This window comes from Solea solea, chromosome 16 (assembly GCF_958295425.1).
Source record: "Solea solea chromosome 16, fSolSol10.1, whole genome shotgun sequence".
Taxonomy (NCBI): Eukaryota; Metazoa; Chordata; class Actinopteri; order Pleuronectiformes; family Soleidae; genus Solea; species Solea solea.
In genome coordinates this window covers 1607501-1621927 of record NC_081149.1, presented here as the reverse complement: position 1 = coordinate 1621927, position 14427 = coordinate 1607501, and the positions used below count along the sequence as shown (strand labels likewise).

The 14427-nt window shown below is 44.1% G+C and overlaps 1 protein-coding gene across 4 annotated transcripts in view; it reads right to left on the bottom strand.

Annotated features, from left to right (window-relative positions):
• Window positions 1-2784: 2784 nt before the first annotated feature.
• The window catches only part of abcc1 (ATP-binding cassette, sub-family C (CFTR/MRP), member 1), a 30405-nt gene continuing 18762 nt past the window's right edge, over window positions 2785-14427 (bottom strand). For 2 of the 4 annotated variants that reach the window (XM_058654471.1, XM_058654472.1), the window contains exons 17-31: window positions 12779-12955; window positions 11296-11463; window positions 10304-10478; window positions 9335-9395; window positions 9110-9230; window positions 8812-9019; window positions 8175-8485; window positions 7889-8088; window positions 7185-7311; window positions 6582-6683; window positions 6263-6412; window positions 5884-6042; window positions 3768-3934; window positions 3390-3584; window positions 2791-2919 (exon numbers count right to left, since the gene is read on the bottom strand). In XM_058654471.1, the coding sequence (XP_058510454.1) occupies window positions 2811-2919; window positions 3390-3584; window positions 3768-3934; window positions 5884-6042; window positions 6263-6412; window positions 6582-6683; window positions 7185-7311; window positions 7889-8088; window positions 8175-8485; window positions 8812-9019; window positions 9110-9230; window positions 9335-9395; window positions 10304-10478; window positions 11296-11463; window positions 12779-12955 (2430 nt within the window). In that variant the 3' untranslated portion in view covers window positions 2791-2810. Of the gene's footprint in view, window positions 2920-3389; window positions 3585-3767; window positions 3935-5883; window positions 6043-6262; window positions 6413-6581; window positions 6684-7184; window positions 7312-7888; window positions 8089-8174; window positions 8486-8811; window positions 9020-9109; window positions 9231-9334; window positions 9396-10303; window positions 10479-11295; window positions 11464-12778; window positions 12956-14427 lie in introns of all 4 variants that reach the window. The other 2 variants (XM_058654469.1, XM_058654470.1) reach the window with 2 other exon arrangements.

Sequence of the window (14427 nt, the reverse complement as noted above, 5' to 3'; positions counted from 1 at the left end):
GAGTTGAACTTTTGTTATTGATCAAATACTTATTTTCCACCATAATTTACAAATAAATTCTTTAAAAATCCTGCAATGTGATTTCCAGGATTTTTTTCTCTCACAGTTGAAGTGTACCTATGATGAACATTACAGACCTCTGTCATCATTTTAAGTGGGAGAACTAAATACTTTTTTGCCCCACTAGTTTCTCATGTCTGACAACAGAGGGTTCACAGCACTGAGCTTTGACAGAAGCTTCATCAGCGTGTTCTCATGTGCATGAAGAAATGACACAGAAATCACACTGAAAACTAGGAATCAACAAACCACAGTCCCTCATAGCCTTCAAGAGCTTGTCCTTGAGGAAGACAGTGGAAGTTGGAGTTTGCATGTTCACCTCATTGGACCTGGGTTCTCTCCAGGTTCTTTGCGGGTTCTCCTGCTTCCACAGATTGGAGATGAGGTTAATTGGACTTCGGTGTGATTGTTTGACCCTGTGACAGACTGGTGACTTTTGTCCTGTGTTAGTTTCCCCATGTTTGTATGAAAAATTGCCAGATTTTGGCAGTTTATGTAGCCTTTTTTTTTGTCCTGATTCTGAACACAAAACAGTGACGGTAACACACAGTTCCTATAAACTCATTAACAAATCCTTCATTTCAGGTCTTGGTTTTGCACATTTCATTCAGTTAAAAACAACCAAACTGTCTATTTAAGGTTCAAATTAAATTGGACAGAAAAGTGAAACTTAAATGTACAAGACATCTTTTTTTTTATTTATTTTTCCAATTTGAATACAAAGAAAAGCAGTTGAAACATTTTTGTACGGATAAATATGCACGAGACAAATATTCTATTCCATCTCCAGATGCTTCACAACTCAAAGGTTAACTGAGGGCAATCATTCACTTACATGTATGTAAGCACTTATGTATGTAGTGCTCAACAATGTTTGACATTATCAATAAATAATGTGTGTACCTTTTTTATAAAACAACAATAATAATAATTATATTTTAGCAGTAAAATATTATTTCAGTTAAAGAAATAATAACCATTACAGCTGTGGCTTTGGTGGTCGAATAAATGAGTCTTCAATCACAATAAAACAGGTTCATTACACAGTATCTCATTCTATATCAATGCAACACTCACACACAGCACACGCTACAATCTTTGAGGTATAAACACATGCAAGTGTGACGTGTTTGTGATTTAAATGGTTTAGAAAACAACTATTTACTCAAATCTGTCAGTTTTATAGTCATTTGTAGGTTTTGGCCATTTCCACCCGGCGAACCACAGCAGCAGTGGTGAAGCTTTGAGTGGATGACGGTGTGACACCATGGTAAATGTCTGCACTGTTCTAAATACAGCATCTATATCATTGTGTGCAAACAGTAAGAATGCTTTCATTTCTAATCTGAATCAAATGAGTATTTGGTGTGAGCAGCATGGATTCTTCCAGGAACTCAGCAGGTCAAACTTTCATGTTTGTTTTCAAACTTCTGCACAGTCACACGTGTTTCCACCGCCCCGCCCCGCCCCGCCCCGCCCCGCCCCGCCTCGCCTCCTGCTGCTTTTTAGCACCTGCTCTGGTGAGGTTCCAAGTGGAGCTGAGTACATACTCTGTGTGACGCCGTCACAGGAAGAGCGACCGACACAAGAATCAAGCCGAACAATGCCGAACTGTAGATGAGTTCAAAAGACTTCACAATCCTAAAAACGTGGGTTCATCTCCACGACAAGAGTGTTAGGGCCACATTGAGAAAAAGAAATCATAGACCTCAAGAATAAAGTCGTAATATTCTGACGTGTTGTTTTAGAGGAGGGAGCAAGAAAACACATCTTTTCTGCCGGACCTGGAGGAAATGGCGGGAAATAACTGGTCGACCGCAGGGTCATCAGTGGACGCATCAGCGACCATTCAGAGCGGTTTGTGGTTTCTCTAGAAACAATCCCACGGATAATTATTGAAAATGATTATTTTGATTTTGGATCCAGAAGGAGTCGAGGTCTGGCGAGCACAGAGGTGCACCTAACCCTGGATTCACATGATAAACTAGAGCAACCACAAAAGGCATTTCCTCCAGGTCCGCCGGGTTCTTTCTTAGGAAAAGATGCAGTTTTTAAAGTCCTGATACTTATGACAATGTGTCTCCTTGTTTGTGACAAAGTACAATTCCACCAAATGCTCCACAGCCTCATTTTAACAACTCTCCTCTTCTAAACCAACAGGTTTGAATATTACAACTTTATTCTTATACATTTACAACAGTTAGCAGGGAAATGTCTAAAATCTCAATATTTAACTGGTGTATTTAGTGACAGCACTGCTGATCGTGAGAGGCCTCACTAACCCTGTACTGAACAAATATTTTTAATGAACTGATTCAAATGATTCAGTTACACTGAAAACAACTACTGTGTGTGTGTGTGTGTGTGTGTGTGTTCAGTGCTGTAAAGCTTGTGACATCAGCAGTTTTGTGACATTTCAACAGTAACAGCAAACCCATGTAAAGCCATAAGCAGCAGTTGTAACAGGATCTTCTCACTCATGTACTTAAAACAAAAATATTTGGCACTTAGGATTTCATTTTCTACAAATCATCAGTGTTTGTGTCTTCTGTTGACCTCACACTGCTCAAGCAAAGCTACGGCCCAGTTCTACGTTCTTATCACAAGCAAGAATAACAGTGACACGTCTGGACCTTCATGTTCATGAACTGAGACGGACCAGTGTTCTCACCAGCGTCCTCGCTAGAGTCAAATAAGCTCCTCCTTTATGTGTCTCTCTCACTCCAGCGGTGAAGACTCGTCCTCCTGCTTCAGACCACACCAGCGTCCACGGCCATATTGTAAAAGGCTCCTCTCTGAGCGATGAGGTTAGAAGGAGAGTCAAACTCCACCATCTCGCCCTTTTCCAACACCAGAACCCTGAGGAACCAAGAGAGCCAACTGAGATGTGATGGTAAAGACCACATGCACTTCTTTTAGGTAGAAACATTACGTACGGAGCTAAATTTCAACAACTTTGAAAAGCATTTCTTAAGCTCGGACGAGTTCACTCATTCAAAATGGCCGACTCCCTGTTGAGTTGATCGGTTGGTGACACTCGACGTTTTTGTTCGTCTTGGTCGATAACATCGTCAGTGGAACTCAAGTTCACCTTAGGGGGCGCTATAGAGCCCTCGCCCAGGAACTATGCCAACATCACATTTTCACCAGACCTGAGTTTCTATGTTTTTAAAGCCACAGACAGAATAATAATCTGAAGGATTAACAACAGGTTAGGAGCCGTTCAGGCTCAGGCACTAAATTAAAGATATAGACCCACAAGGTTTTTAGTTGTGATAGTTAGGACTGTGGTTACGTCAATGATTGTGTGTGTGTGTGTGTGTGTGTACCGGCTGTAGTCCATGACTGTGTTCAGGCGATGAGCTATCGTCACAACAGTGCAGTCCATGAACTGAGAGCGGATCGTGGACTGAATCAGATTGTCGGTCTCCATGTCCACCGCTGCTGTGGCCTCATCTAAAACCAGGATCTTGGTCTTCCTCAGCAGAGCTCTGGCCAAGCACAGCAGCTGTCGCTGACCCACACTGTTGGAAAAAGACAACAAATAAGAGGTGGAACAGAACAGAGCGTGTGTGTGTGCGTGCGTGTGTGTGTGCGTGTGTGCATGTGTGCGTGTGTGTGTGCGTGTGTGTGTGTGTGTGTGTGTGTGTGCGTGTGTGTGCATGTGTGCGTGTGTGTGTGTGTGTTGAGGCCAGTGAAGTCTCTACCTGAGGTTCTCTCCTCCTTCACTGCAATCATGACTGAGTTTTTTGGGAAGCCCGGACACAAAGTTGGCGAGATGAGAGAACTGCAGGGCCTGCCACACGTCCTCATCAGAGTAGATGTCAAAAGGATCCAGGTTCATCCTCAGGGAGCCTGAGAACAGCACTGGGTCCTGTGGAGAGTGAAGAGTGGTTAAATGGGACTCTGGTGTGTCCTGCTCAGGAAAGTGCTGCCTTCAGTGACTTCATCAGAGACATCAGTGCTCTGCTCTCATGTTACACGGCTGGAGGACGTCATAATGAACATCATCTTCCTTCTCATCCTGCCTCCATAGTTCTGGTTTTTATCAGTTCTCATAACAAAGGGCAAAGTCTCACCGCTGATGAACTGTGTATGACCGACCGTTTCCACCTCGTCTTATCTCATCCCATAATATTCAGACATTCATCTGCTCAGCAGTGACACTGTCATGACGCTGGGACTGTTCTTCCACATGAGTTTGCTGCTCAGTACAACAACTTAAATAACATCTTCAACTCTCTTCATCTTCAGTGTGTTCCTGGGTAAGAGACTTAACCCCCAGCTGCTCCTGACTGCTGTGCAGGTGTGTGTGTGTGTGTGTGTGTGTGAGAGAGAGTCATCCACCTGCAGGGCGGCGCTCTTTCTCACCGAGAGGTCTGTGAGCACCAGATCAGGTTTTTGATTCTGTAGTGGTGGAGCACTGAATGAATGTGTGAGTGAGGGAAAGTGTAGTTTAAAGAAGACGAGTCAGTGCGGTGACTGACAGGGGCAAACACACGGCAATGAGCCAAAACACACGCAGAAGTGAAAACACACACAAACACACGGCAACGACCCAAACACACAGAAGTGAAAACACACACAAACACACGGCAACAACCCAAAACACACACAGAAGTGAAAACACAGGGCAACGACCCAAAACACACACAGAAGTGAAAACACACACAAACACACGGCAACGACCCAAAACACACGCAGAAGTGAAAACACACACAAACACACGGCAACGACCCAAACACACAGAAGTGAAAACACACACAAACACACGGCAACAACCCAAAACACACACAGAAGTGAAAACACAGGGCAACGACCCAAAACACACACAGAAGTGAAAACACACACAAACACACGGCAACGACCCAAAACACACGCAGAAGTGAAAACACACACAAACACACGGCAACGACCCAAACACACAGAAGTGAAAACACACACAAACACACGGCAACAACCCAAAACACACACAGAAGTGAAAACACAGGGCAACGACCCAAAACACACACAGAAGTGAAAACACACACAAACACACGGCAACGACCCAAAACACACGCAGAAGTGAAAACACACACAAACACACAGCAACGACCCAAACACACAGAAGTGAAAACACACACAAACACACGGCAACAACCCAAAACACACACAGAAGTGAAAACACACCTTGTGTTTGCCGTGTGTTTGAAGTGAAAACACACACAAACACACGGCAACGACCCAAAACACACACAGAAGTGAAAACACACAAACACACACAAACCCCAAAACACCGGTAAATAGTTTGCTCTGGGCATAGAAAAGTTAGCTTTTATTACATCTCAATCAATTTCGTCGATGTTCTTCAAAATCAGCTTGAGTAATTCAGGCGTTAAAATCCAGCGTCAGGTCATTTGACTACAGAGAAACGAGTGTCGGATAGCTTGACCACAGTCGGATATCCTCTTAATAAAGGAACATTGAAGTAGTTCCCGAGCATCGTAACAGCTGCTCGTACAGCTGCACAGACCCGACCGCTTCTGTTGTTCAGTACACTTCCGTCGTCGTTTCTGTTGGTCGAGAGGAGCTAACGCTAACGCTAACGCAAATGTTTTAGGACTTGCTGATGTTTTGGGGTTTGAGTGTGTTTTCACTTCTGCGTGTGTTTTTGTTTGTGGATCTGCAGCGTGTTTCTCCTCCTGCATGTGTTTTGGGTGGTTGCCGTGTGTTTGCCCGTCAGCCACTGTAAGAAAGGCTAGAAAAGCACTATATACAGTAAACACAGATCATTTATGAATACAGGGTAGGTGACTGGTGAGGTAAATTCCTCTCTGTACTCACCTGTGGGATGATGGTGATTCTGGACCGGAGCTCGTGGAGGCCCAGCTGAGAAATGTCCACTCCGTCCACGAAGATGTGGCCCTCGGCCGCCTCGATGATCCGGAACAGCCCGAGAGTGAGGGACGACTTCCCTGCTCCAGTGCGCCCCACGATCCCCACCTCACAGATACAAGAAGCAGCAAATGTTACTACAGACGCACAGACTCTCTCTCTCTCTCTCTATATATATATATATATATATATATATATATATATATATATAGAAAAAGGAGGTGTAATGTGGACAGCAGGATAATATTCAGCAGAATTCAGCTTTTTCTTTTGAAATAAACACAGTGGAATGTGGATGTAGCCACGGTGTGGTGATATAAAGCCAGACCTTCTCTCCTCCGTCGATGCTGATAGTGATGTTGCGAACGGCCAGGTCGAGATCGCGGCGGTAGCGCAGGCCGAACCCTCTGATGTCGATGCAGCCATCCGTGGGCCAACCTGCGGGCAGAGTGGGCGAGTCGTCCCGCGTCCACTCCGCCTGGGGGTCAGAGTTCATACATTTAAATAAATGAACAGGTTTCTACTGTATATATATATAAATAGTATATGTGAAAAAGATTGCTTCTATTTAACAATAGTGATTGTTCATACATATGAAGTCAGTTGTTATGACTTATTCATGCAGAAAGACTGGAGTATGTATGAACCTCTTTCTCTGTGTCATGATACTCTTTCACTCTTTCCACAGCTACAATGTTTGTCTCCACGTCCGAGGACATCCTCACCAGCCAGGTCAGAGACGCAGTCAGCTGGATGGAGGGAAACCAACCTCACAGTTACAGTCAGTGCACACAGTTTCACAGCTTAACATCTCCCCTCACAGGATCTCAGTGTAAACAAGAGAGCTGCTGTGGCATCTGGCAATCTGACCATCACAGATTATATGCTGACGTTTAACTACTGCTGAGCACTTCCTGTCACATGGATCATAGTGAAAAGAAATGCTTAAAATAAGCAGAACTCAGATAATTGTGCTTTTCAATGACTCACACTGACAGAAAACAACAAACACAGTGACAATGTAGGATTTTGACAGCACATTCACTTCCTGCACTGTGGAACGTCAAGTTTTGAGTCTGTGACACAAAAAGAACCAAGAACTACAAAATTCTACTTTATGACAAACGTCGCTCAGGGTTAAGATGCTGCATTTCCATCATGGTACAGTTTGGTTTGGGCTGAGATCAGAAGCTTCACTTGGTCATCAGGGGGTGAGATGTCGTGACTCTTGTGTGAGTGTGAGAGTTCACCTGCAGGGCGTAAGAAATGGACAGACCCATGATGCCGGGGCTGAGACTCTCTCGGGCGACGACAGCAAACAAAGCAGCAGACGACACGATGCAGTTTCCAACAAACTCCAGGCGGACTGCCAGCCACCTGTGACCACATGGACACGCAAATAAAATAAAGATCATTATTATTATTATTATTATTATATCTGTTGAATTGACACATCTAAAGAATGTGTTATTATCAGATTGTTCTGCAACCACAATAAGAAAGTCATGACTGGTTTTATTGTAAACATGGCTTCTCACAGGGAGACTCTCACTGAATAAAATGTATCAATAAATATGTTGAGCATTCTTCACGTAGATTACGGTAGATTATTTTGACTGTCATTGTAAAAGCAGCTTATAGAAACCTGCCCTCTGTTCAGAGGTGAGTCTACGACTCTCAGCTGATTTATACTTCTGCGACAGCGGGAACTAACCCTGACTTGTTAGTTTATTTTTACCACAAAATGACGACAGCGCTTTGAGAGTAGTGGAGGAGGCGTGTCTGAGTGGCAACTGTAGGGATGTTGCCCTGTGTTACTGCAGACACATAAACTCATTGCTTTTTCTACAAATCCTAATTATTTAATTGTAGACAGTCAAATGACAGCCAATAACGTGGTCCAACAGGTGCAGACTATGCGTCCGTGCCTCACAGAAACACACGTGACTCTGACCTGTTTGCCACGATGCCGGGGTAGTAAGCCTTCTGGTTGTGGTCCACCCTGCGGTCACTTTCAGCGATGAAGCGCTGCTGTTCCCCAAACGCTCGGATCACAGAGGTTCCCAGCAACGTTTCACTGAAGTGGGAGTAGATGGGTGAACGGCTGACTGACTCCAGACGCTTCAGCTGACGAGATGATGCCACATAAAACCTCTGCACGGAAACAGCACAGATTACGTCACAGGTGGTGGAACAGGGTCAAAGGTCAGTGACAGGTCATCTGAATGTGTCCAACACACCTGCACAAAGATGTAGAGCAGACCAACGATGGGAATAATGACAGCTACCAGCGGTGTGGCAACGAAGATGACGATACAAGAGCCCAACACGTGGAACATGGAGCCGATGCACATCTTAATACTGCTGGGGATCAACGTGTCGATGGTGTCCATCTCCTTGGCAAAGCGGTTCACCAGGTTGCCACTGGGGGTCCGCTCAAAAAAGGACATAGGTGAGCGTAGAACGTTGTGCAGCATGGACTGGTGGAGGCACCGAGAGGCCAGGATGCCCCCGATGGACATGGAGAGGGAGTATCCGAACACTGCCACGCCTGTAACAGAGGAGTTTACAGAGAGAGACCAAGATCTTCATCATTTATCAAACCGCTGCAGAAACTAGTGCAAACAACAGTGCTGACATAAGAATGATCACAACTATCACGCTCCAGACGCCTCCACCCATGGAACCATCAAATAAATCATCTGTTTTAGAAAACACCACAGCGCAGTTACAGCTCCAGGTTTTATCGAGGCTCTGGATTGTGTGGCACTTTTTATCGATCTGTCGTTTGAGGCTCAGATGAATATCCTCAGCGACACACAGGGCCTGTGTGTACTCCTCCCCCTCCCTCCCCCCTCCCTCCCTCCCTCTCCTCACCCTGGGACAAACCGAGAGCACCATACACTCCGAGTCTCCACTGTCTGTGCGGTTGAGTTCCATTAACCACGGGGTCGTCAGTCCAAAGGCTCAGCCAGTAGTTGGAGAAGAGGGACAGCGTGTGATGGGTGAGGAACAGTATGAGACTGATCAGGGACAGAAGTGCTCCAATGGCTTTCACATAAGTCCAGAATACAGACAGTTTGACCTGCGGGGGGTTGAACAGTGATGTATGTTCAATGATGGTTTCATTGCGCTGAAGTGAATTAAAGTTAAATTAAAGTAAATATCCACCGACCTGTCCCGTCCTGGCCTTGTCAGCATCCGTCAACTTGCCCACCTCTGGATTCTTAGTAATGTGGTTAGTGTCCTTCTCCTCCTGGGACAGCTTTGACTCATGTGAGACATCTTGACTGCTGCTTACATATGAGGGGTAAGTAAGGTAAGGTCATCATGGCCATCATGAAAGAACCTCTATGTTTGGGTCATTCAGGGAATTCTACAGTTGTCCAGTTCCACTCACCCAGTAAGAGCAGCCACGCTGCCATTTTCTATTCCTTTGGTTCCCGTCTCTGCTGAGGATTCTACACGTGAAGCAAGAGAAAGACAAGGTTACAAAGGACAACGACAGCAGCCACTAACCAAGGTCAAGGCTTTTGGAAGTGCAAAAGTATGAGGTACATATTCAGAGCTGACGAGGGATGGTCACGGATGTGGAAGTATCTCTGAGGTTTCCCAGTATGACCTGAGCTTCCCTGACTCCAGGATGCAAGACTCCACCCATAATATAACTTGGCTCGTGCACTTGACAATTTACTATTTCTTTTTTAAGTATAGTAGTAGTAAGTACTAAGTATTCACTACCTTTCTGCTTAGCTGTGGTGTGATACTGTGCTCCCCTCTGCCTACTACACCAAACAACAAATCTACTGGGAGAAAGTAGAGGGAACATCCTACAGACTCGTGGGCCGTGCACGTCTTTTATCTGAGGTGATTATTCCAGCGCCCTTTCTTCTTATCAGCGAGCGTCCTGAGCATGTGCAGGAGGGTCCCATTAAACCTCTCAGAGGGATTTCCCTGAGGCGAGTCCTTGAGTGTCCAACCCCAGACTGCTCTCATAGACTCCTGTAGATCTGATTTTCAAACTCACGATCCTGGTCGTGATGTAACCTGATGTAAGGATCTCCAAAATGTGGGAGTTGGTCAGCTGCTGTCGGGCCAGATTTGTTTTAGCTGGATACGCCTGAGTGAACCTCATGAAATGATGCAGGATGGAGGTAATCTATGCACACAAGATTCATTACTAACTTAACATTTAATGAGGAGTTATACACCTCAGAAGAGTGGGCAATGGTAATGCACTGGGGGCAAACATAGGTCATGTTGCACCAGTACCTCGTGCAAGCACACTTCAGAACCCTGAACTTTATACCATAGATTCAAATATCCACAGTAAACATGTGATGTGGGATATGTGTAAGTGGTGTCTCACCATTGATGTGTGTGGGGTCAACAGTAGCATATGTTCTCTGGAACTCAGCGAAGGCTCCGTCTGTGGCCATGAGCTGCTGGTAGGAGCCCATCTCTGTAATCTGTCCCTCCACCATCACCAGGATCAGGTCCACCTGGGGCAGGTAGCTCAACCCGTGGGTCACCAGCACACGAGTCTGTACACAGCAGTGCACATTCAGCACGTTAATGTGTAACTTCAAATCAGCAATGAGTGATCATTTTACAGAACATGTAGGCGTGGCTCTTCTCTCTCTTTTGAAAACTTGAAAACAATTCTAATGTATTTTCTCAGTGTTCACGTCCTTTTCCAGTTTCATAGTGTAACTAATCCCATGAACCACTAGTTTCTGTATTTTTCTTTGTTCTTGTTATTTCCAGCTCAGCTTTTTTTATTTTTATTATTTTATTTTTATCGAGCATCAACAATATTGTACATAGATAAACATACAGAGGAATCCCAATGCTCCTATTTATATAATATATTGTGCTTTAAATAACAATTATTATGGCACATTTGGGGAACTTGGTTGTGGTTTTACTTTCATTTGTGTTTGTGTTTGATTGAATAATCATGCTTGTGTGATTTTTGGATGTATATATGGTTACAGAGGAGCTAACACCTATATCGGGGCTTGCTGGGAATCTCATGCTGGTTTTGTGAAGAGTGTTTTTCCACTCTTTTGCCACTGTGTGCACCTTGGGTTGGATAAATTAAACTCTTATTTTTGCCATCATGTTTTTGTTTGGTTCCATTGAGGAGTTACAGCAGAACCTGTGACATTATGTCTATGTAATAATATTATGTAGTAATCCAGGTGCAACTCTTCAGAGGAACATTGGTGTCTACAGTTGTGGCCTAAAACAACAACATTGTGTCACAAAGTGAACATGACAGTGAAACACTGTCATGTTACCTGACAATCAACAACCTTTACAGCACTACAGATGAGTCAGGCTTGGACTTATACAAACCTTGTCCTTCAGTAGTCCCTGTTGACCAATAACTTGATTGAAGATGTGTTTTCCCACGTGAGCATCAACAGCAGAAAGTGGGTCGTCCAGCAAGTACACAGCCCGCTCACAGTAAACCGCTCTGGCTAAACTCACTCTCTGCTTCTGACCTCCGGACAGATTCACTCCCTGAGCAGAGGAGACACAGACATTTCAATCATTAATAAAGCAAAACAAAAAAGGTGGGCACCACATTCTATGCAAGGGTTGGATTTATAAAAGCAAACGTGCGTCAGAGAGGCGGAGCTAACATTGTAAATAAAGCTTTGCCTCTGTAATACTTCACATGCGTCTTCAGTGTCAGTTATTTTCTCTACAGCACCATGATCATGATGACAATGGTTGGTTGGTTGGTTGGTTGGTTGGTTGGTTGGTTGGTTGATTGGTTGATTGGTTGGTTGGTTGGTTGGTTGATTGGTTGGTATAGAGTGGCATGTGAACAATTAAGCAAGTGGAAGATGAAATGATTCCAAAAGGCATGAAGTTACAGATGATACATTTAGTTTTATTTTTATCTGTTACATTTTGAAAATAACAGAAAAGGAAAAAGGGCCCCAGCCAAAGTTTGGGCACCCTGCATAGTTAATACCTAGTAGCCTCCCCTTTGACACTTTTCGTAGGCAGCGAAGAGTCTATCAGTTCTTGTTTGAGGGATTTTCGCCCATTCTTCCACTTCTGTATAATTTCTAGGCTGTCTGGCACACACTGCTCTTTTGAGGTCTATCCACAGATGTTCACTGATGTTTAGGTCAGGAGACTGAAGGCCACGGCAACACCTCTTGAGGTGTGTTTAGGATCACGATCCATTTTAACTTCAGCTTTTTTACAAATGGAGTTACGTTTGCTTCCAGAATTTTGGAATTTCACTGAATCCGTTCTTCCCTCCACCCGTGAAACGTTCCCTGTGCCACTGGCTGCAGTACATGATGGATCCACCCCCATGCTTCACAGTTTCATTCATTTCTGTGCCCTTTGTTCTTCAAACACACCTTTGCTCATTTGCAAAAGAACATTTGGACAAACCTGATGCATTCTGTAAAACAGTCCTGTGGATAAAAATGATTCTTATTATAAAAGATTTACATGATCAAATCTGGTCCTGGTTAAAAAAGGTTTGGCTCCTGACATCCAGAAATAGTTTGGTTACACTGTTCAGTAACTAAACTAAACCACCTGGTGGACACACGAGCAGTGTTCTGACAACAGTGGAGCTGACTGAGAAACTGCCTTAGAGCTGCAGTGCATCACCTCTGATGATGTTTGGTGAAGAGAAACACATGTCATTATCTGTATACTGCATCATTAATCTGCAGATGGATCAGACCTGGTTGTATGTCTACAGGGGCAGGAAGAGTGTGGGAAACCAGCAGGTTTCTGTTGAGCAGCAGAATTTCATGGTTTTCTCAGTCATACAAATACATCAAAGACTTTTTCAAGTTCATACCTTCTCTCCAATCTCAGTCTCATCCCCAGCAGGAAGGATCTGGAGGTCGGGCTGAAGGGCACATGCGTCCAACACCTGCTGATACCAGGTCTCTCTCCACTCCTGACCAAACACGATGTTCTCTCTCAGAGTGGAATTCTGAATCCATGCTTGCTGAGGAACATAAGCCACGAGTCCCTGCGAGGTAACACACATGGTCAGTGTCATGATGTCTATACATTACCATACATTTAACTCTGTCACAGAACGTCCTTGAACTCCATGTTTGAATGAAAAGACAAAGAACTTTCTCTGGCAACCAACCAATAATTATTGTCATTATTAGTGATGTGCAGAAGCCCTGTGTGCGCCTCTGCAGCTGTTCTCCATGTCTGGACCGGACACAACAGGAGAACAGCTGCTCTGCCAAATAAAGTTCTGGAAAACCTTCTGTAGTTGAGTGTTTGAGGGAGTCAGCTGATGTTCAGGAGCAAAAGTAATGAGGTGTGAGTACACACACACACACACACACACACACTAACAATAATCATGAGGTAATATTTGAAATCCGACTGTAAATTCTGTAAAGTCTCTGCTGTGAGTTTATTTAAGTGTGAAAGGTGACGATTCTAGAGACAAAAACACTACATGAACAGTAACTTTCCAAAAAACACAAGCATGAGCAACAGTCGACATTTATCTGAGTTCAGAGAAACACACAATGAGCTAAAGCACGAAGAGGAAAAGAAGATAAAATACTGACAATAGTTAAGAGAGAGTGACAGACGCACACACAGCACTGTGTGTGCGTCTGAGAGAGAGAGGGAGGGAGGGGGAGAGTGTGAGTGAGAGAAGTGGTGTAAGACAATAAGAGTGAGAGTGATAGTGAGAGAAGTGGTGTAAGACAATAAGAGTGAGAGAAGTGGTGTAAGACAATAAGAGTGAGAGTGATAGTGAGAGAAGTGGTGTAAGACAATAAGAGTGAGAGAAGTGGTGTAAGACAATAAGAGTGAGAGTGATAGTGAGAGAAGTGGTGTAAGACAATAAGAGTGAGAGAAGTGGTGTAAGACAATAAGAGTGAGAGTGATAGTGAGAGAAGTGGTGTAAGACAATAAGAGTGAGAGAAGTGGTGTAAGACAATAAGAGTGAGAGTGATAGTGAGAGAAGTGGTGTAAGACAATAAGAGTGAGAGTGATAGTGAGAGAAGTGGTGTAAGACAATAAGAGTGAGAGTGATAGTGAGAGAAGTGGTGTAAGACAATAAGAGTGAGAGTGAGAGAAGTGGTGTAAGACAGTGAGAGTGAGAGAAGTGGTGTAAGACAATAAGAGTGAGAGTGATAGTGAGAGAAGTGGTGTAAGACAATAAGAGTGAGCGTGAGAGAAGTGGTGTAAGACAATAAGAGTGAGAGTGAGAGAAGTGGTGTAAGACAATAAGAGTGAGCGTGAGAGAAGTGGTGTAAGACAATAAGAGTGAGCGTGAGAGAAGTGGTGTAAGACAATAAGAGTGAGCGTGAGAGAAGTGGTGTAAGACAATAAGAGTGAGAGTGAGAGAAGTGGTGTAAGACAATAAGAGTGAGCGTGAGAGAAGTGGTGTAAGACAATAAGAGTGAGCGTGAGAGAAGTGGTGTAAGACAATAAGAGTGAGCGTGAGAGAAGTGGTGTAAGACAATA